Here is a 15,427-nt window from a genome sequence, read left to right as displayed (position 1 = left end):
ACACACAACAACAGCAACACATACAGCAGCAGCAGCAGCAGCAGCAGCAACGACGACGACGACGACGGCGACGACAAGAGCGCAAGCCGAAAAACGAGGGCATGGGCGGGCAGTGGTGGTGGTGGTGACGGTGGGCGGGGTAGGCGCGCGGGCGATGGCGTTGTTCAAGTCGTTTGCGTCGCTGTTGGCGTCGCAGCTGGCGCGCAGCTCTGTATCTGGTTAAGAAATCGTTCCAATGCGCAGAGCAAAGTAAAGCAAAGCAAAGCAAAGCAAGGCAAAGCGAAGCGAAGTGAAGCCAAAGCCAAAGCAAAAGCGAAGCAGAATTCCATTTAGATTATATGCTTATTTTTTTTGTCGGTGTTGTTGTTGTTGTTGGCGCTTTTGACGAGCGGGCAACGTGTTGTGCGGCAGCTTGGTAGGTGTTACAATACATAATGCATACACACACACACGCACACGCATAGAGTGAGCCCCATGTGCACACATGTATGTATGTATGTATGTATGTATGTGCAGCACTGCCAATGCGGACGACAACGACGCGCATTGCCAGACCGTTCGGCGGCGCGCACAGCCGTCACATAACGTCATCGCCAGCATTGGAGGGGGTCACGGGGGGCAGCAGCGGGGTGGCGGCGTGCACAACGGGGGGTGTTTAATGTTTAGGCTGCCTATGCTGCACCGCACACACGCACACACACACACACACACACACACACACACATCTATGCGCGCTGTGAGTGTGCGGGTGTGCGTGTGCTAGCTTCACACCGACGCCACCGCCCCCCTCCGCCATCACCTACTTTAGCTTCTCGATGCGCTTACGCCCCTGGTCGCTTAGCTGTTTGCCTTTGTAGGTTTGACGACGCTGCGACGACTCGAGTACGAATTTTATCGCCCACGATTTGTGTTGTTTGTTTGTTTGTTTTTGATACCCTACCCTAGCCACAGCACACACCAGCAATAACTGGCATTTGCACACACACACACACACACACACAGCTCTACTGCACATGGGCCACTTAAGTGCAGGCCCAGCAACAGGAGGGGGCCGAGCATGGGGCAGGGTTGTCGCCATTGCCATAAATCGCCTCGCTTTCGACTGCAGCTAACTAACTAATGTGCGTGTTTGTGTGTGTGTGCATGTGTGTGTGTTTGCTTACCCACAGCATACACAGCAATCTGCCCCGGCCACCCCCTCACCACATGCTGTTCAACAGTTCGCTATCCCCATAGACAAAGATTTGCATCCGAAGTTCCCAATCGAAAATGAAATTCGATTTCGATATTCTGCATATGCCATACAGTAGACTCTGGCTGGTTGCAACTTTTAAAATTTGCTGGTTTATTAACAGGTCTTTTTTTAAAATTTAAATATTAAAAAACGAACGCAAAATCTTTTTTTAGAAGAATTTCCTGATCTTATGGTTCTAGATTTTTAAGTCTAGATCTTGGCTTTTATTTATAGTTATGTTATATATTATTATATTTACCTTATATGATAGTACGATATCAAGTTGAAACTTTTAATATCCAAATTGTATTAATTTTACACTTTTTACTTTACTACTTTATAGAAAAGCTTTGATCTTGGTTCATAAATATTCTTATAAAATTGAAATACTATTGAAAGCCAATTAGATTTTTTTTTTTTTTTTTTTTTTTTTAAGAAGTTAAAATGAATGAAATAAACATATTATTAAAATTGGAAATTAACATTTTGTTTTATAATAAGAAATTAAAACAAGATTCTTATTGTAAATAGAGACTTTTATTATTCAGACAGCGAGTGACTACTGTAGCCAAATTGCACATGTCTTGCATTTCCTGCTTAGCCCGAAAGTCCGAAAATTGCAAAAAGAACCGCAAGGAGCTGGCGACCGAAGTGCGGTTAGCACTTCCAGGATAGAGCAGGCGAAAGCCGAGGAGCGAATTCGCTGGAGACGTGCTGCGGCAAAGGCGGCGAGTCCGGCGAATCGCTCGGCATTGGGAATCGGGTCGCCTTTCGGGCAGCCACAGCCAACTGTACTAAAGATAGAAGCGAGCATGAACACGTTCTCACTCACACACACTCACACGCAGTCACACACACACACAGGCAACTGCACACAGCAGGCGAGCAAACACACAGGAAACGTGGACACCAAGACGAAAAACAAAAACAAAAATTAAAAAAACAACAAAATACAAAAAAAAAGAGAAAATGCTATGGGACTGACGTGCGGTGTAGAACCGGGACGGACGCTGCATAAGTGCATCATGATGTGGTCTGAAACCCAACACTGTTGCCTGGCTGCGAATATTAAAATACCCACTTAAGACAACAGCAACAACAACAACAACAATGGTAAGTAGTACCCTTACACGCACACAGTCGCACGAGCTCAGCCCGATCGACTGCGGCCAGGCGACATCCAGACATTGGCGCCCTTAGCACTTGGGTTGCAGTTCTTGAGGCTAAGAATAAATTATAGTTAGCTCTTAGGGCGCAGGCGCGGATGTTGCTGGCGCTCAAGTAGTTGGTGAGGCAAACAGTCGACCGTAGGTCGAGCCCAACACTTAGACCAAAATATCACTCACTTCACACAGTTTGATTAAAAAAAAAAAAAGAAGAAAATCATTTAGCAAACAGCAGTTAAGTTTGGAATTTCCAAAATTCAAATTGCGCGCCTTGATAGAAAACAGTGTGTACACACAGCATTGACAGCTGCACAACATGAGTTGCAACGCAAAAATGCGCCCATCGTGCGCACAGTGCGCGCTATCGATAGCCAATTGCCTGGAACCTATCGATTAGTTAGCCAATTTTCCACACACTGTCCTCGCTATTGTGTGTGCGTGTGTGTGTGTGAACGCGTTAATTTACAAGAAAGTACTTCAATAATCCCAAAAAGAAAAAACACCCACAAAATGTCAACAAATTAAATTGAGTTGCATTTTGCCATTGACAGGTGCTAAGCGGGCGAGCGACTGTAGCAGGCAGCAACAACAAATAACCAAGCGAGCAGCAATAATAATAGCAAGCAGCTGCTGGTGGGAGGCATTAAAACAACAACAAAGGCAAACACTCGCTCACACACACACACACACACACTCATACATGCACAGATAGACGAGCCAGCGCAGGAAAAACAAATACAAAGGCAGCTTTTCCAGAAATTGGGTCGCGTTCGTTTTTTTTTTGTTTTCTTTTTTCGAGATTCAAATTTGGTTTCCATTCGCCTTTTGTTATGGAAACTTTGAGCACATGTTTCGGTTAGTTTCCTGTCAATGTTGAATATATACATATAATATATATTTGTATATAAATACATATATGTGTATTCATATATGTGACTTAATATCAATCGAAAATAATCGTATTTTGCTTTTAGCCTGAAACGTAACTGGACCCAGTAGAGAAAATCCCTCTCCCTCTCACGACTCCACCAGCGAGCGAGCGTCATGAGTGTCGTTGGCAAGCAACTGAATCCCGTGCAATCGAATTCGGCCGCCGCCGCCGCCTCCTCCTCGGCAGCTGCAGTCGCTCCGGGCAGCAGCAACAGCAACAGCAGCAGCAGTGAGTCGAACGGCGCGAATGCTGCAGCTGGCGCCGCCGCTGGCATTGGCATCAGCATCGGCATTGGCGCCGGCGACGTCAAGCGCAAGGAGGAATCCAATGTGACACCGGAGGATGTGCTGCATCTGAACAAAATCACAGACGATTATCTGTGCTCGGCAAACGCGAATGTGTTCGAAATCGACTTTACACGCTTCAAGATACGCGACCTGGAGAGCGGCGCCGTGCTCTTTGAGATAGCCAAGCCACCCAGCGAGCAGTTCCCAGATGGCCTCTCCGTCGAGGACACCATGCTGGCCGCCGCCGAGGATCTGTCGCTCGATGACACTGCCGATCCCAATGCCGGGCGCTATGTGCGCTACCAATTCACGCCAGCCTTTCTCAACCTGAAGACAGTGGGCGCCACGTATGTTGAATCGGAGTATTATATAGACTCGGATTGCCGTATATGTATTTACCACATGTCCATCTCCCTTCCAGTGTCGAGTTCACTGTGGGCAGCCAGCCAGTTAACAATTTTCGCATGATCGAGCGCCACTTCTTTCGCGACCGCTTGCTAAAGACTTTCGACTTTGAGTTCGGCTATTGCATTCCACACTCCAAGAACACTTGCGAGCACATCTACGAGTTCCCCAATCTTCCGCCAGATCTCGGTGAGTAATAGCTCCCATACCCGTACTGCAGCTGCACATGCACATGCACATGCAAATGCAAATGCAACTGCTGCCAGCTGCAGTCAAGGTCATGTGCCCAGGCACATGCATGTACAGTGCGCATTCGATATGAAGTATACGAAGTCAAATAGAGCTGTGCTAGCATATTTGAATGTGTGAAGAGGAGTGCACTATATTTAAATACCCTGTAATGCTGTAGAATTTAAGTAGAGGTGCATATTTATAATAGCTGATTTGATTTTGGGCTTTACCTCGAAGAGTTATGTGAAAACATGTCTTACATAAATAGTTGAAGATTCAGTTTGAAAGGGAGTGAAAGATATTTAAATACTCCTTAAATATTTTCACAATTTTAGCTATAGATAAAAACTTTTATTGAAACTGAGCTAATATTAAACTAAACCCAATTAAGTTCTTAAAACTTTAAATTGTAAATACCCTGTATAGCTTCAAATTCTTTTCAAAATTTAATATATAAATTGAAGAGAACTGAATTCATTTTGGGCTTAAACAATGAAGCATATTAATTTAAAACTAAGCGCAGGACATGTAAATACCCTGTAAAGCTAAAAAAAATATAGTCCATTATTTATGTCATTTTGTAAAAACGAAATTGATTTTAAGTTTTGACTTATTCAAAAACTTTAATGAGAATAATTTGTTAAAAAATACTGAACTTCGCTTGCTCTAGTCAACATATCGAATGCACACTGTACTCATGTAACTAGGTCAGTAGTTATTTAATTTGATTTAATTACGCTTTGCAGTTGCTGAAATGATATCCAGTCCGTTCGAGACACGCTCGGACAGCTTTTACTTTGTAGAGAATCGACTCGTAATGCACAACAAGGCGGACTACGCCTACGATGGGGGCAAACCTACCTAGACCTAAGCCGAGAGCTAAGAATTGATGCAGCAGCTACACTATAACTAAAACCTATAGCAGCAAAAAAAAAAAAAAAAAAAAAAAAAAAAAAAAAAAATGAAAACAAACGAAAAAACATGAAAAACTAAACTAAAGCTAGCTGACTCTCAAACACACACACACGTACACACACACACACCCAACACGCACATTAGCAGCATTCAAAACAAGGAACAAAAACAGAAAACAACATGAAAAATCTTAGTGGAAAAATCATGTTAGCCTTAGCACAATGTTTTACCCACCATTCCTGTTTATGTATTTATTATTGTAAACAAGTTCACACACACACACACACGCAAACTGTGTTCATTTATATGGAAAACGATAAGCGTAAAACAAAAAGGAAAAGGAAAATCGACTTTTAAAGGAAATATTTAGGTTTTAAGAGCTATGTGATTTTCATGGAAACACAGCCGCAATTAGGAACCCCCTCTCAACTTATTTATATTATGTATTTAAATTGTACGTTAAGCCACACACACACACACACACACACACGACACACACACACACCCACCCATACACATTTGAATACATATACACATCAATCTCGAAATATCTCATTTACAAATTGCTACATATAAGGCTACGTTTATCCAAAAATTTGCTTCGAATGGGTTTGGACTTGTTTTTGATCTCTAATTTGTGTTTTAAATGTGTATAAATATTTTAAAAGTCCGTCTTTACTATGTATACACTCAAATACGAGAAAAAGAATTAAATTTACATTTAAAATGTATTCATGTTGCTTTATTTCTTTCGTCTCTGTTGAGCAATCGATTTGACATCTCGCTCTGATTTGTGCAAATACATTGTCAAATTTGGTAAAAATCGGGTGGAAATTTGCTCATGGATCGTTGAGGAATTCGGTAACAATCTGGATGAACTGTTGCGGCTTCTCCAGATGAACCAAATGGCCCGTGTCCAGCCAGTGGATGTTGGCATTGGGAAAGATTTTCAGCACCTCGGGCCACGACTCGCGTCTGTAGAATGCATGTGTGAGAGCGAGAGAGAGAGAGAGAGCGAGCGAGCGAGCGAGAAAGGGAGAAAGAGAGGGAGAGAGAGAGAGAAAATTGTAATTATATTTATATTGATATGCAATTATAATAAATATAACTCAGCTATTTACTCCATATATGGTGAGCGGGTGCCACAGATGAAGGTGGTGGGTCCCGTGTAGGGCGGCAAATTAGCAATGTGCTCGCCGTAGCGCGTGAAGCCGGGCAAACTGTTGAGCAGGACATTTACGTTGCAGGCCCAGTAGAATCTGTGTGGAGCGGCTTCAGTTAAAGGAGTTTCAGTTCACTCAAATGGAGCACTTACTCGCCAGTCTTTGGTCTTTTGCGCAGGTTCAGCAAAATGAAGTCCACCGAACTGCGATCCACGGTTTCACCCAGCTTTTCCTTGGCGGCCTGGCGGCCCTGGGATAACGACATATCCGGTGGCATATCGATCTGCAGCATAGCCTTGAAAATACCCGTCATATCCTCTATAGTTCCGGGTATGTACACTGGCGAAATATCCACCACAATCAGACGCTCCACAAGATCCGGCTAAGGAAAAACCAAGATATCAGTAAAATGTTTAGGAAAACGCAGCTTCCACTGTTGAATATCATACGTGTGACAAGGTAAAGTGCATGGCAGAGCGTCCGCCCATGCTGTGACCCATCACACAAGTCTGACTCAAGGATTTCGCCTGCGTGAAAGCAACCAAATCCGCCGTCATCCCAATCGAGTTGTGCGTGTCCGTGTGCGGACTGTCTCCATGATTGCGTAAGTCCACTGTGTAGACCTGAAATGTAGAGGGAAGTGCATGCTAGAGCGTCATATGGCTGAAATGGCGGGGAGTTTACTTGCTTACGCGACGATTGGTCTGCTTGGCCAGGGCCCTGCTGATGCTACGCCAGTTCTGCTTGGAACCGAATAAGCCGTGCATTGTGATCAGGGGCGACCTGCTGGCATCGGGAGTGGGTCCATCAAATTGCTCGTGGCTCATGGCAATGGCAGGGATGCTGGCATAGTGCCGGTGATGCTGATATCCGACAGCTGCCCAGCCTACGCTCGCCAGACATTGTATATACGATTTGGTCGCACCACTCTTTGGAAGACAACGTAACGTTTCGTTCAACAGTTGCATTTCGCTAGGGCTGCACAACGGCTATCGATTGCGCAAATTATAGTATTCTCATAGCTACAAAACCATCGATAGCTTCGTAGTGGACCCCTCTATCCCGATTGTCAAATGTATTGATCAAATTTAAGTCACACAATAAAAAAGAAAAAATTTGAGATATAGGCTACTTTAATTTACATGACCTACATAAAACATTCAATGAAGACAAAAGCGTGTGTTTAAATTATTAATTAGAAATAGTTAGGTTATGGGATAATTGAATATCGATGAATACAGTCTTCAGATTAAGAAAAGCATTGAAGCATTATTATAATAGGTTACAAATCATTTTATAAATAATAGATTGTAAATTCAAATATGGTAATTTAAATGGAATTTAAATTCCGCGTTCCTGCATTGAAAATATAAATATCGATAGCTTGTACTGAAGCGATAAAAACAACATCGAGTGCAGCTCTAGCAAACTTTGTTCACCACTAATATTTTCTGCAGTTGCGGCGGCTTCGTTTCTGACAAGAGTTTTTTTTGTTAAAAAAGCGCCTGGCAATTTTAAAAATTTAATAGAGTACAATAAGGAACAGGTAAACGCTTCAATTCAGGATCATATATATTGCAAAATCAGCTGCAGACTTTCAACGCCGACAGCAAAAACAGGGCACAATCCGTGGTAAACGCAGCGAAAGCAAAGACATTCACAATAGCCGTCGACGGCGTACTCTCGCACACATACGCACACCACGTCTGTGAACACTCACGCACTCACTCACACACCTTTACACGAAGCCGGAGCCGGAGCCGGAGCCTGCTGATAGACCTTTTCTTTGGCCCTGGCAAGCCGAAGAGTGAGCGACAAGCTAGAATAAAGAGGAGGAACGGAGGCAGCAGCTGCGGCAACTGCGTTTAGGTGAGCAACAACAAATTGTGCAAATTCGCAATGCAACCAAAAATTGATATATATATTTTCAAGTATTCTATTTTTCCCCTCCAACACTACGTAAGTGCAAAAAAAAAAAGTATAAAAAGTAAATAAAAAAAAAGTGGTTTACACACATCAAAAATACCGAAAAAAGTATTAAAAAGTATTACACCGAAAGACAAAATGTATAAAGCTTCGTAAATCGTATAAGACTAGTGACTTCTGTGAAAAAGTTGTGTTTGAAAATCGGAAATCTCTTGCCCGTCTCCCTTCAGACCTGTGCTGAGAATAAAACTAGCGATGCGATTTATAGTTCAGTATTAATGGTTTAAATGTTTTCCATAACAACTTGTTTCGGTCGCGAAAAGTGCGAGAATTAAAAGAAAAAAAATGTAAAAAATACCGCAGAATAAATACCAACAACGCTAAAAACGTATATAGACGTCAAATGTCGATGTCATATACGAAGTAACCCATGTGTGTGTATATTTATATATATATGTATATATATAAATATATATATGTATATATATAAAAATATATACATATCTATATTTACATGTATACTGCGTAAATAAATATCTATCTATCTATATACATATATGCATATATGTATATCTATGTGTATGTGTATGTGTGTACGTGTGTGTGTTTGTGTGTCTTTTTTGCATTTACTGTAGCCCTGAGAGACACGAGCAAACGTAGTTCTTTTATTATTATTCAGTAATTCATAAAAGCTATTGCTCTCTCTCTCTTTCTCTCTGTTATCTTTCGTTCGCGTAAAGTCGATATATATACGAGTTTAAATAAACAATCACAACACACACATCAAATAAAAAATAAACTATTCTAAAAAAAGTATTTAAAAATTAAAAGTACAATCATGAAGGTAAGAATCTAACAAAGTGAACAGAAAACTTAACGTTCAAAACTTTTCTTTCCCTATTAAAATAAAATAAAATAAAGTATAAAAAAGCCCAGTCGAATGAAATGAGGACAAATCATTTAGCGTCATTTCACCTGAACCTCACCTTCCACATCAACAATATAGAGAGCATCAGGTTCATGTTTAAGATTCCTCTTGTTTACTTTTCATCGCGAGTCTTCCTGTAGATAAGTCGCTAGCTTCCTCCATATTATTTATCTATTGCCAATATTGTTTTTAGATTATTTTCTTGGCTTACTTAGGGTCTGGATATAATGATATCGGAAGGGAACAGCTAATATAGATATAGATAGTTAAGCTTAAACATGAGAATAGAAATATCTTGCCAGGGTTTCAGTTCAAATTAAAGCTAAACCATTCTGTTAACTGTTAGTTCATGTTAGTCAATATGCTTAGATTAGTTTAAGACAGATGCAAATAAAACACGAGCTAGAAGAAAATATATAATTCGAAAATATGCAGAATTTTTTAGTTTCATACAATAGAATCCAAGCTCTCGCTGTCTTCTTTCCTTTACTCACTTTTTCATGCTCTCCCACTCTTTCCCTGTCTCTCTCTCTTTCTCTATCTATGCTCCCTTCGCTCATTACCTTTGAATGATCAACGTTGCACAACTGTTTACAAGATAAAAAAAAAAAAAAAAAAAAAATATATATATTTATAAAGATAAAGATACCCCACAACTTCGATCGCCGAAGTGGGATCCCGTTCTTTTTTGGGATACGTTGAAATATTCGAAAAGTTAACGAAGAAAAACAAAAAAAAGTTCTCAATATTACGATTTACGCGAACTAATCTTTGGCATCCTTCGCAGCATATCAAGGTGAGCATAGACGAGGAACAAAGCGCGGCTCTGATTACGACATGGGCGTCAGCGTGGAGTCGGGAGATGGCAGCTCCAGGTCGTCGTCAGAATCACCTTCGAACTCGCGTCCATCGACACCCACAAAGGTAACAGGCGACGAGGACGAGGACTCCACTATGAAGTCTATTGGCGATAATAATGATCCTGGCATGGAAGTAGCTGGCGATGCGGATGAAACGAAGGCTGCACGCTCAGTTTCCAGCAGCTCCTCGTCCTCCTCTAGCAGCAGATCCAGTCGTCGTGGCAAGAGAAAGAAGAAAAGCTCTGGAAGCAGCAGCAGCAGCAGTAACAGCAGCAGCAGCAGCAGTAGCAGCAGTAGTTCCAGCAGCAGCAGCTCTAGCTCTGACGAAGACGACGAAAAACCCAAAGCGTCACCTACGGCAGCAGCTGTGCCAGCAGATGATGATGATGTCTCTGCAGCCCATGGCGATGCTGATGACGATGCAGATGGTAATGCTCATGGCGGGGGTGATGGCAATGATGATGCTGTTGCTGCTGCCTCTGCACACACGAATGCAGATGACGAAGCAGATGCCATTAGTTCAGTTTCTGGCTCGCCAATCAAATCACATTCGGCCACATCGGCGCGTAGTCGCAGCAATAGCCCAGATCGCCTGTACAACCAGGGAGGAGTGGATCTGAATATTAGCCACGAGGATCTCAGTGATGTGAGCGACATCGACATGGAGAACAAGGCCACATCCAAAGACTCCACGATGGTCGGTGACGACGATGACGGCGCCCTCTCGAGCGACTCGCAGCCAGCCATTGACGCAACCCAAGCTCTCAATGGCAAGGATCGTCGCGGCGGAGAGGACAAGTCAGCCAGCCAACCCGTGACAGATAATAAAATGGTAAGATAATAAATGGTATAATTAATTGATATGACATTGAGTCGATTGTGCTTAGTTCACGAATTCAAATCATTTATTTGTTAGGCAATTAATTCCAATATGTCGAATCAATATCATGTCAATCACTATCTAACGGAATTTAATTCAAATTGATATTCAATAGGAGCCGGGCAGCACCAATGGGTTGGATGATCTGGTCAAGGCACACGACGATGATGCGCTCGACTTTGAGGCTGAGGAGGGCGAGTGCCCGGAACTGAAGGAGGCGGACGCCGAGACGGATGGAGCTGCCAAGGTGGCCGCTACAGCAAATGGCAACGATTCAAATAAGAAAGGGAAATCTCCGCCGAAGCAGCTCGATGAGAATAACAAGGTGGTGCAGCTCGATGGCGATAGCAATGGTGCGGGCGATGGTGATGGCGAGGTGTGCGACGAAGAGGAGGACGGCACGGGCGGCTCGGATAATGCCAAAAAGAAGAAAAAGGACGAAGAGCTGGAAGAGGGCGAAGTCTCGGACGAGGATGAGAAACGACCCGAGGAGACGGAACCGAAGCCCGTCTGTCGCTTCTATACGCGTGGCCAGTGCACCTGGGGCATGAGCTGCCGGTTTTTACATCCGGGCGTTACGGACAAGGGCAACTACACAATGTTCGAGAGCCTCGTGCGATCCGTGCCCATGCAGAGCGGCAGCGGAGCGGGCAACCCCTCGCGTGGAGCCGGCAGCAGTGCTTACAACAGTCATATGGCCGGTGTGCCGCCCGCCAGTGACTATCACGATTACCGTAATGAGCGTCCGGCCGCGCTGCACCATCGGAGCGCCGCGGCACTGCATCACGGGGGCGTGTATGCGCCGGGCGCAGCTGGAGTCAGCGCACACCATGATGCACGAAGTGGGCTGATCATACCCGACGGGCCAGTGGTGGTGGAGAATGCCTGGGAGCGAGGGCTGCGCACGGCTAAGGAAATGATGCGCAAGGCAAACAAGCGCAAGGAGCAGGACATGGACTTCGAGGACAAGAAGATGAATCTAACGCTTTCGCCAGATGAACTGGAAAAAGATCCGTATTATCTCAAGGAGCGCGCCACCTCGCCCGCCGTTGTGCGAGAGTTGCCGCCGACCAATCCAATCAGTCACGGCAATCCACGAGCCCTGCTGCCCTCGGTGTACTCCATGTACGGCCAGCCGGCGGATCGGTATCGTTTCCCCTATATGCCGTCCATTCCGTATGAGGATGTGGATGCCTATGGCCGTATGGCGCGATATCGGGAGCTGCCGCCGCATCGAATGCCACAGTACGAGGACGACCGTAGATTACGTCCTGCACGGGAAGTGATTGTGCAGCGCGTGGAGACGGTCGGACGTGGTGATGAGTGGAGTGATCCGTGGATGCGCTCAAAGTCGATCGGACGCGGTCCGTCGTACGAGCGCGATGACAGGCGGCGTCGGGATCGTCGCAGCTACAGCAGCAATTCATCCTATTCCAGCTCCAACAGCTCACAGAGCGATTCCAGCTCTGATTCGTCGCGCTCTAGCAGCGCCTCGGATCACAAGCGTCGCTACTCGCACAAGATAATGTCCTCCTCCAGCTCGCGTCGCCATGCTGCCGGACGAGCGCGCTCGCCCAGCCAAATACCACGGCGACCCAGACACACATCAAGTGAGTGCACAGAATAGTTGCAATAGAGTAATTTCGATAAACATTTCTCTTTTTCTCATAGAGGGCAGCACTTCGTCTACGTATAAGCGCACCGCGTTAGAGAAGCGCAGCGGTGGCGGGCACAGTCCCGCCGCAAAGCGCAAGAAACTCACCCCGACGCCCAAGAAGTTTGACAAGATGCGCCGCCGTCGAAGCTCCAGCTCATCTGACTCAGGTATGTCCTACCATTTAGGTATTGAGTAACAGACTGACTGACTAACTTGGGCACTTGCAGATTCCTCAGACACTTCATATTCGGACTCAGATTCCGGCAGTTCCTCGTCGGACAGCTCGTCGGGCTCGCGGGAAACGCCCGCGAAGCGAATGCGTGCCACAGACAAGGCGCTCAACGAGCGCAAACTAATCAAAAAACGTTAGTATGAAGTAGATGTACTATGTATCATAATGTATCCTAATTGGGGCATTTCTCTGATCCATTGTGCAGCCACTGAACAATCGACCAAGAAGCGTTCACCCATTTCTATTGAGATTAAGAAAACATCGAACATGGTGGGCGTGTCGGCGCTAGTGTCGCCCGGCAATTCGCCCGGCCCCGATAAGGAGAAGGGCGCTGGCAAAGATAAGGAAAAGGAGAAAGAGAAAGACAAAGACAAGGACAAGGACGGCAAAAAGTCACGCCGAGAAGAGCTACTAAAACAACTGCGCGCCGTCGAGGATGCCATTGCCAAGAAGCGCTCCAAATTGACCTGATAACATACGTTTGCCCCCCTCCCAGACCCTCTCCACCTCAATGCACCAGCAACCTTAGCAGTCGCAGCAAACGCTCCTAAAATGCCAACCACCTTCAGCATTCAGTATACAATCTATAGGGTATGTGTGCGGTCGTCTGTCATCTAACTGCTGCCAGGCACACACTTGTGGATTGGGAGTTTATAACTGCAACTGCAACTGCGACTGCGACAGCGACAGCGACAGCGACAGCGACTGCGCCTACGTCTGCCATTTAGCAATTGGGTCTGCTTCTGGATTAGCATTAGCATTAATCAGCTGCCTTCGAAAACAGCCTACAGTCTTTGCATACGTTTTTAAATACTTTTGTTGTTTTACCTAACATCGTAACGCTTGTGTCGATGTTGTGTCGATTGTCAGTTAAAAGCAAACAATTTAATGCATTTAGTTTTAATAATCCCCACATTATTCACATGCCAACCCAGACCCATATCCGCACATATACACATACGCAGGCAAACAGACTGACACACAGACACCGATGCAAATAGACATTCACACACATCCTACACTTTTTTAATCGCCACTCGCCAATGATAATACTTCATTGATAATGCTAGATGTAATGATGTATAAATAAAAGGCGAATTTCATTGTATCAATTAGTGTATCGTTTTTATTTTGATTTCTTATCATTTCAATCTGTATGTATATATAATCTGCAAGATAACTGAATAACTACTTCAAATATAATATAACTTACTGTTATTTAGATTAACAAATTCTCGTTGTTTTTCTTGGGCAAACGAATTCCCATGGAGCTGTTGCTGTAGCAGTTAGCTTTTGACGGGATGTGCGGAAGTCCTTACCACACGATCGTTGGCTGATTGCTGTGTGACCTATGACTAACTCGGCTCGCCTAGCTCGTATATGCTGAAAACTTTTAAATTATTAAGTTAAAATAATGAAATTTGATTGAGTCATTCATTAATTGAGCTGATTTCATAACTTTTGTGAATTACATTGCTGCTGCCATCTGTCTGTCATGGTTAGCAAAAAGTTGCATGTTACAACCAGTCTAATTGGATATGCGCGCCAACTATGGCTAGAATTAAATACCGATTGTTTCCAATAAGAACGCTTATAGGAAAAGCAGCTGAATTGGACTTGGTTGGAGTTTATTGCAATTATTGAAGTATTTGGAAATGAAACGAGTATTTTAAAAATATGGCCATGAATGTTATGAAAGGTTTGTACTATAATGTCTTCAACGATTCGCTGGGATTTTGAAGAATCTTTGCAATATGCCAAATGGTTGCGGCATCTGTCAGAAATTGCAGCGAATCTTTTTTTTACGCAAATGTGTGTTTGTGCGTGTGCTTGTATGTGGGTGTGCGTGCATGTAATGCGTTGTAATTTCACGACAGTGCGTGTGCGTGTGTGTGTGTTTGTTTGAACAAACCTATTTAGATGACGAATCACTGAAATTTGGCCTCATCAATGTGCGTTCGCGAATCGCAACTCCACTTTGCCTCGCTGCGACCTATATATAAATATATGTACGTATGTATGTATGTATGCGTGTGCATAACGGCCACACCATTCCTCCATAGTCCAATCCCAGAGCCATCCAACCCCAACCCTCCGCCTCGTCAACCCACAACGTCGACGCTATCGACACGTTCTGTGCGTAACAAACTCCGACTCCAACTCCGATTCCGACTGTGACTTTGACTTTGACTATATTATATTACACGATATTTTGCGTTGATTTCAAATACCCTCCTCGAGTGGTATTACGATTGTATAAGGAATTATGTGAACAAGATGTAGAAGGGCTTTATGCAGTGGGTGAGTATTTTAGATTGATATATTTATATCTGAATATCAATATATCAATATATATATCGAAATTTAAATGTGTATATCTACTGATATATTCAACTGGTTTATAGATATGATAATTATCGATTTATATATGGATATACACATACGTCTATAACTTTATATATGTACATATGCATATACAGGTATCAATAGGACAACATATATCTTCTATATCGGGCTGCCTATATATGTATGCATGTGTATTTTCAAAGGAAATGTGAGATTTAAGTAATCAGAAATCATATTCCCGATTCATATTTCCTTGGCTTTTATAT

At 43.8% G+C, this 15,427-nt stretch overlaps 3 protein-coding genes across 6 annotated transcripts; 2 read left to right on the top strand and 1 right to left on the bottom strand.

The window, feature by feature from the left end:
- Window positions 1–2,811: 2,811 nt before the first annotated feature.
- Window positions 2,812–5,211, top strand: LOC6584827 (protein unc-119 homolog). The gene is made up of 4 exons (XM_002010432.4): window positions 2,812–3,255; window positions 3,375–3,965; window positions 4,040–4,212; window positions 5,001–5,211. The coding sequence occupies exons 2-4, from the start codon at window positions 3,445–3,447 to the stop codon at window positions 5,117–5,119; spliced, it is 813 nt and encodes a 270-aa protein (XP_002010468.1). The 5' UTR covers window positions 2,812–3,255; window positions 3,375–3,444; the 3' UTR covers window positions 5,120–5,211.
- A 678-nt stretch (window positions 5,212–5,889) lies between these two features.
- Window positions 5,890–7,427, bottom strand: LOC6584826 (protein ABHD11). 3 transcript variants are annotated; one of them, XM_002010431.4, is made up of 5 exons: window positions 7,025–7,426; window positions 6,782–6,955; window positions 6,485–6,714; window positions 6,291–6,428; window positions 5,890–6,144 (listed from the first exon to the last, which is right to left on the bottom strand). In XM_002010431.4, exons 1-5 carry the CDS (start codon window positions 7,298–7,300, stop codon window positions 6,009–6,011), a joined length of 954 nt encoding a protein of 317 aa, XP_002010467.1. In that variant the 5' UTR covers window positions 7,301–7,426; the 3' UTR covers window positions 5,890–6,008. The 3 variants fall into 3 exon arrangements, with proteins under 3 accessions (XP_002010467.1, XP_015017122.1, XP_015017120.1); XM_015161636.3 differs by having other exon boundaries at window positions 7,017–7,095; XM_015161634.3 differs by having other exon boundaries at window positions 6,055–6,144; window positions 6,279–6,428; window positions 7,025–7,427.
- Window positions 7,428–7,768: 341 nt separating this feature from the next.
- LOC6584825 (zinc finger CCCH domain-containing protein 18) lies at window positions 7,769–14,047 on the top strand. Of its 2 annotated transcripts, XM_015161226.3 has the most exons (7): window positions 7,769–7,878; window positions 7,943–8,201; window positions 9,974–10,878; window positions 11,042–12,536; window positions 12,598–12,750; window positions 12,811–12,948; window positions 13,021–14,047. In XM_015161226.3, the coding sequence occupies exons 3-7, from the start codon at window positions 10,024–10,026 to the stop codon at window positions 13,284–13,286; spliced, it is 2,907 nt and encodes a 968-aa protein (XP_015016712.1). In that variant the 5' UTR covers window positions 7,769–7,878; window positions 7,943–8,201; window positions 9,974–10,023; the 3' UTR covers window positions 13,287–14,047. The 2 variants fall into 2 exon arrangements, with proteins under 2 accessions (XP_015016712.1, XP_043862961.1); XM_044007026.1 differs by lacking the exons at window positions 7,769–7,878; window positions 7,943–8,201 and having other exon boundaries at window positions 9,124–10,878.
- The last annotated feature ends 1,380 nt before the right edge of the window (window positions 14,048–15,427 follow it).

Source organism: Drosophila mojavensis, unplaced genomic scaffold, assembly GCF_018153725.1.
Source record: "Drosophila mojavensis isolate 15081-1352.22 unplaced genomic scaffold, ASM1815372v1 contig_136, whole genome shotgun sequence".
NCBI lineage: Eukaryota > Metazoa > Arthropoda > Insecta > Diptera > Drosophilidae > Drosophila > Drosophila mojavensis.
This window is presented reverse-complemented; position numbering and strand designations above follow the sequence as displayed.

Excerpts from the sequence above, each read along its gene's own strand:
- LOC6584825 (XM_015161226.3), top strand. The coding sequence starts at position 10,024 with ATGGGCGTCAGCGTGGAGTCGGGAGATGGCAGCTCCAGGTCGTCGTCA. Across the intron at positions 10,879-11,041 it reads CCGTGACAGATAATAAAATG|GAGCCGGGCAGCACCAATGG; the intron begins GTAAGATAATAA and ends GATATTCAATAG. Across the intron at positions 12,751-12,810 it reads CTCCAGCTCATCTGACTCAG|ATTCCTCAGACACTTCATAT; the intron begins GTATGTCCTACC and ends GGGCACTTGCAG.
- LOC6584827 (XM_002010432.4), top strand. The coding sequence starts at position 3,445 with ATGAGTGTCGTTGGCAAGCAACTGAATCCCGTGCAATCGAATTCGGCC. Across the intron at positions 3,966-4,039 it reads CTGAAGACAGTGGGCGCCAC|TGTCGAGTTCACTGTGGGCA; the intron begins GTATGTTGAATC and ends TCTCCCTTCCAG. Across the intron at positions 4,213-5,000 it reads CAATCTTCCGCCAGATCTCG|TTGCTGAAATGATATCCAGT; the intron begins GTGAGTAATAGC and ends TACGCTTTGCAG.
- LOC6584826 (XM_002010431.4), bottom strand. The coding sequence starts at position 7,300 with ATGCAACTGTTGAACGAAACGTTACGTTGTCTTCCAAAGAGTGGTGCG. Across the intron at positions 6,429-6,484 it reads AAAAGACCAAAGACTGGCGA|ATTCTACTGGGCCTGCAACG; the intron begins GTAAGTGCTCCA and ends CGCTCCACACAG. Across the intron at positions 6,145-6,290 it reads ACCCGCTCACCATATATGGA|ACGCGAGTCGTGGCCCGAGG; the intron begins GTAAATAGCTGA and ends TGCATTCTACAG.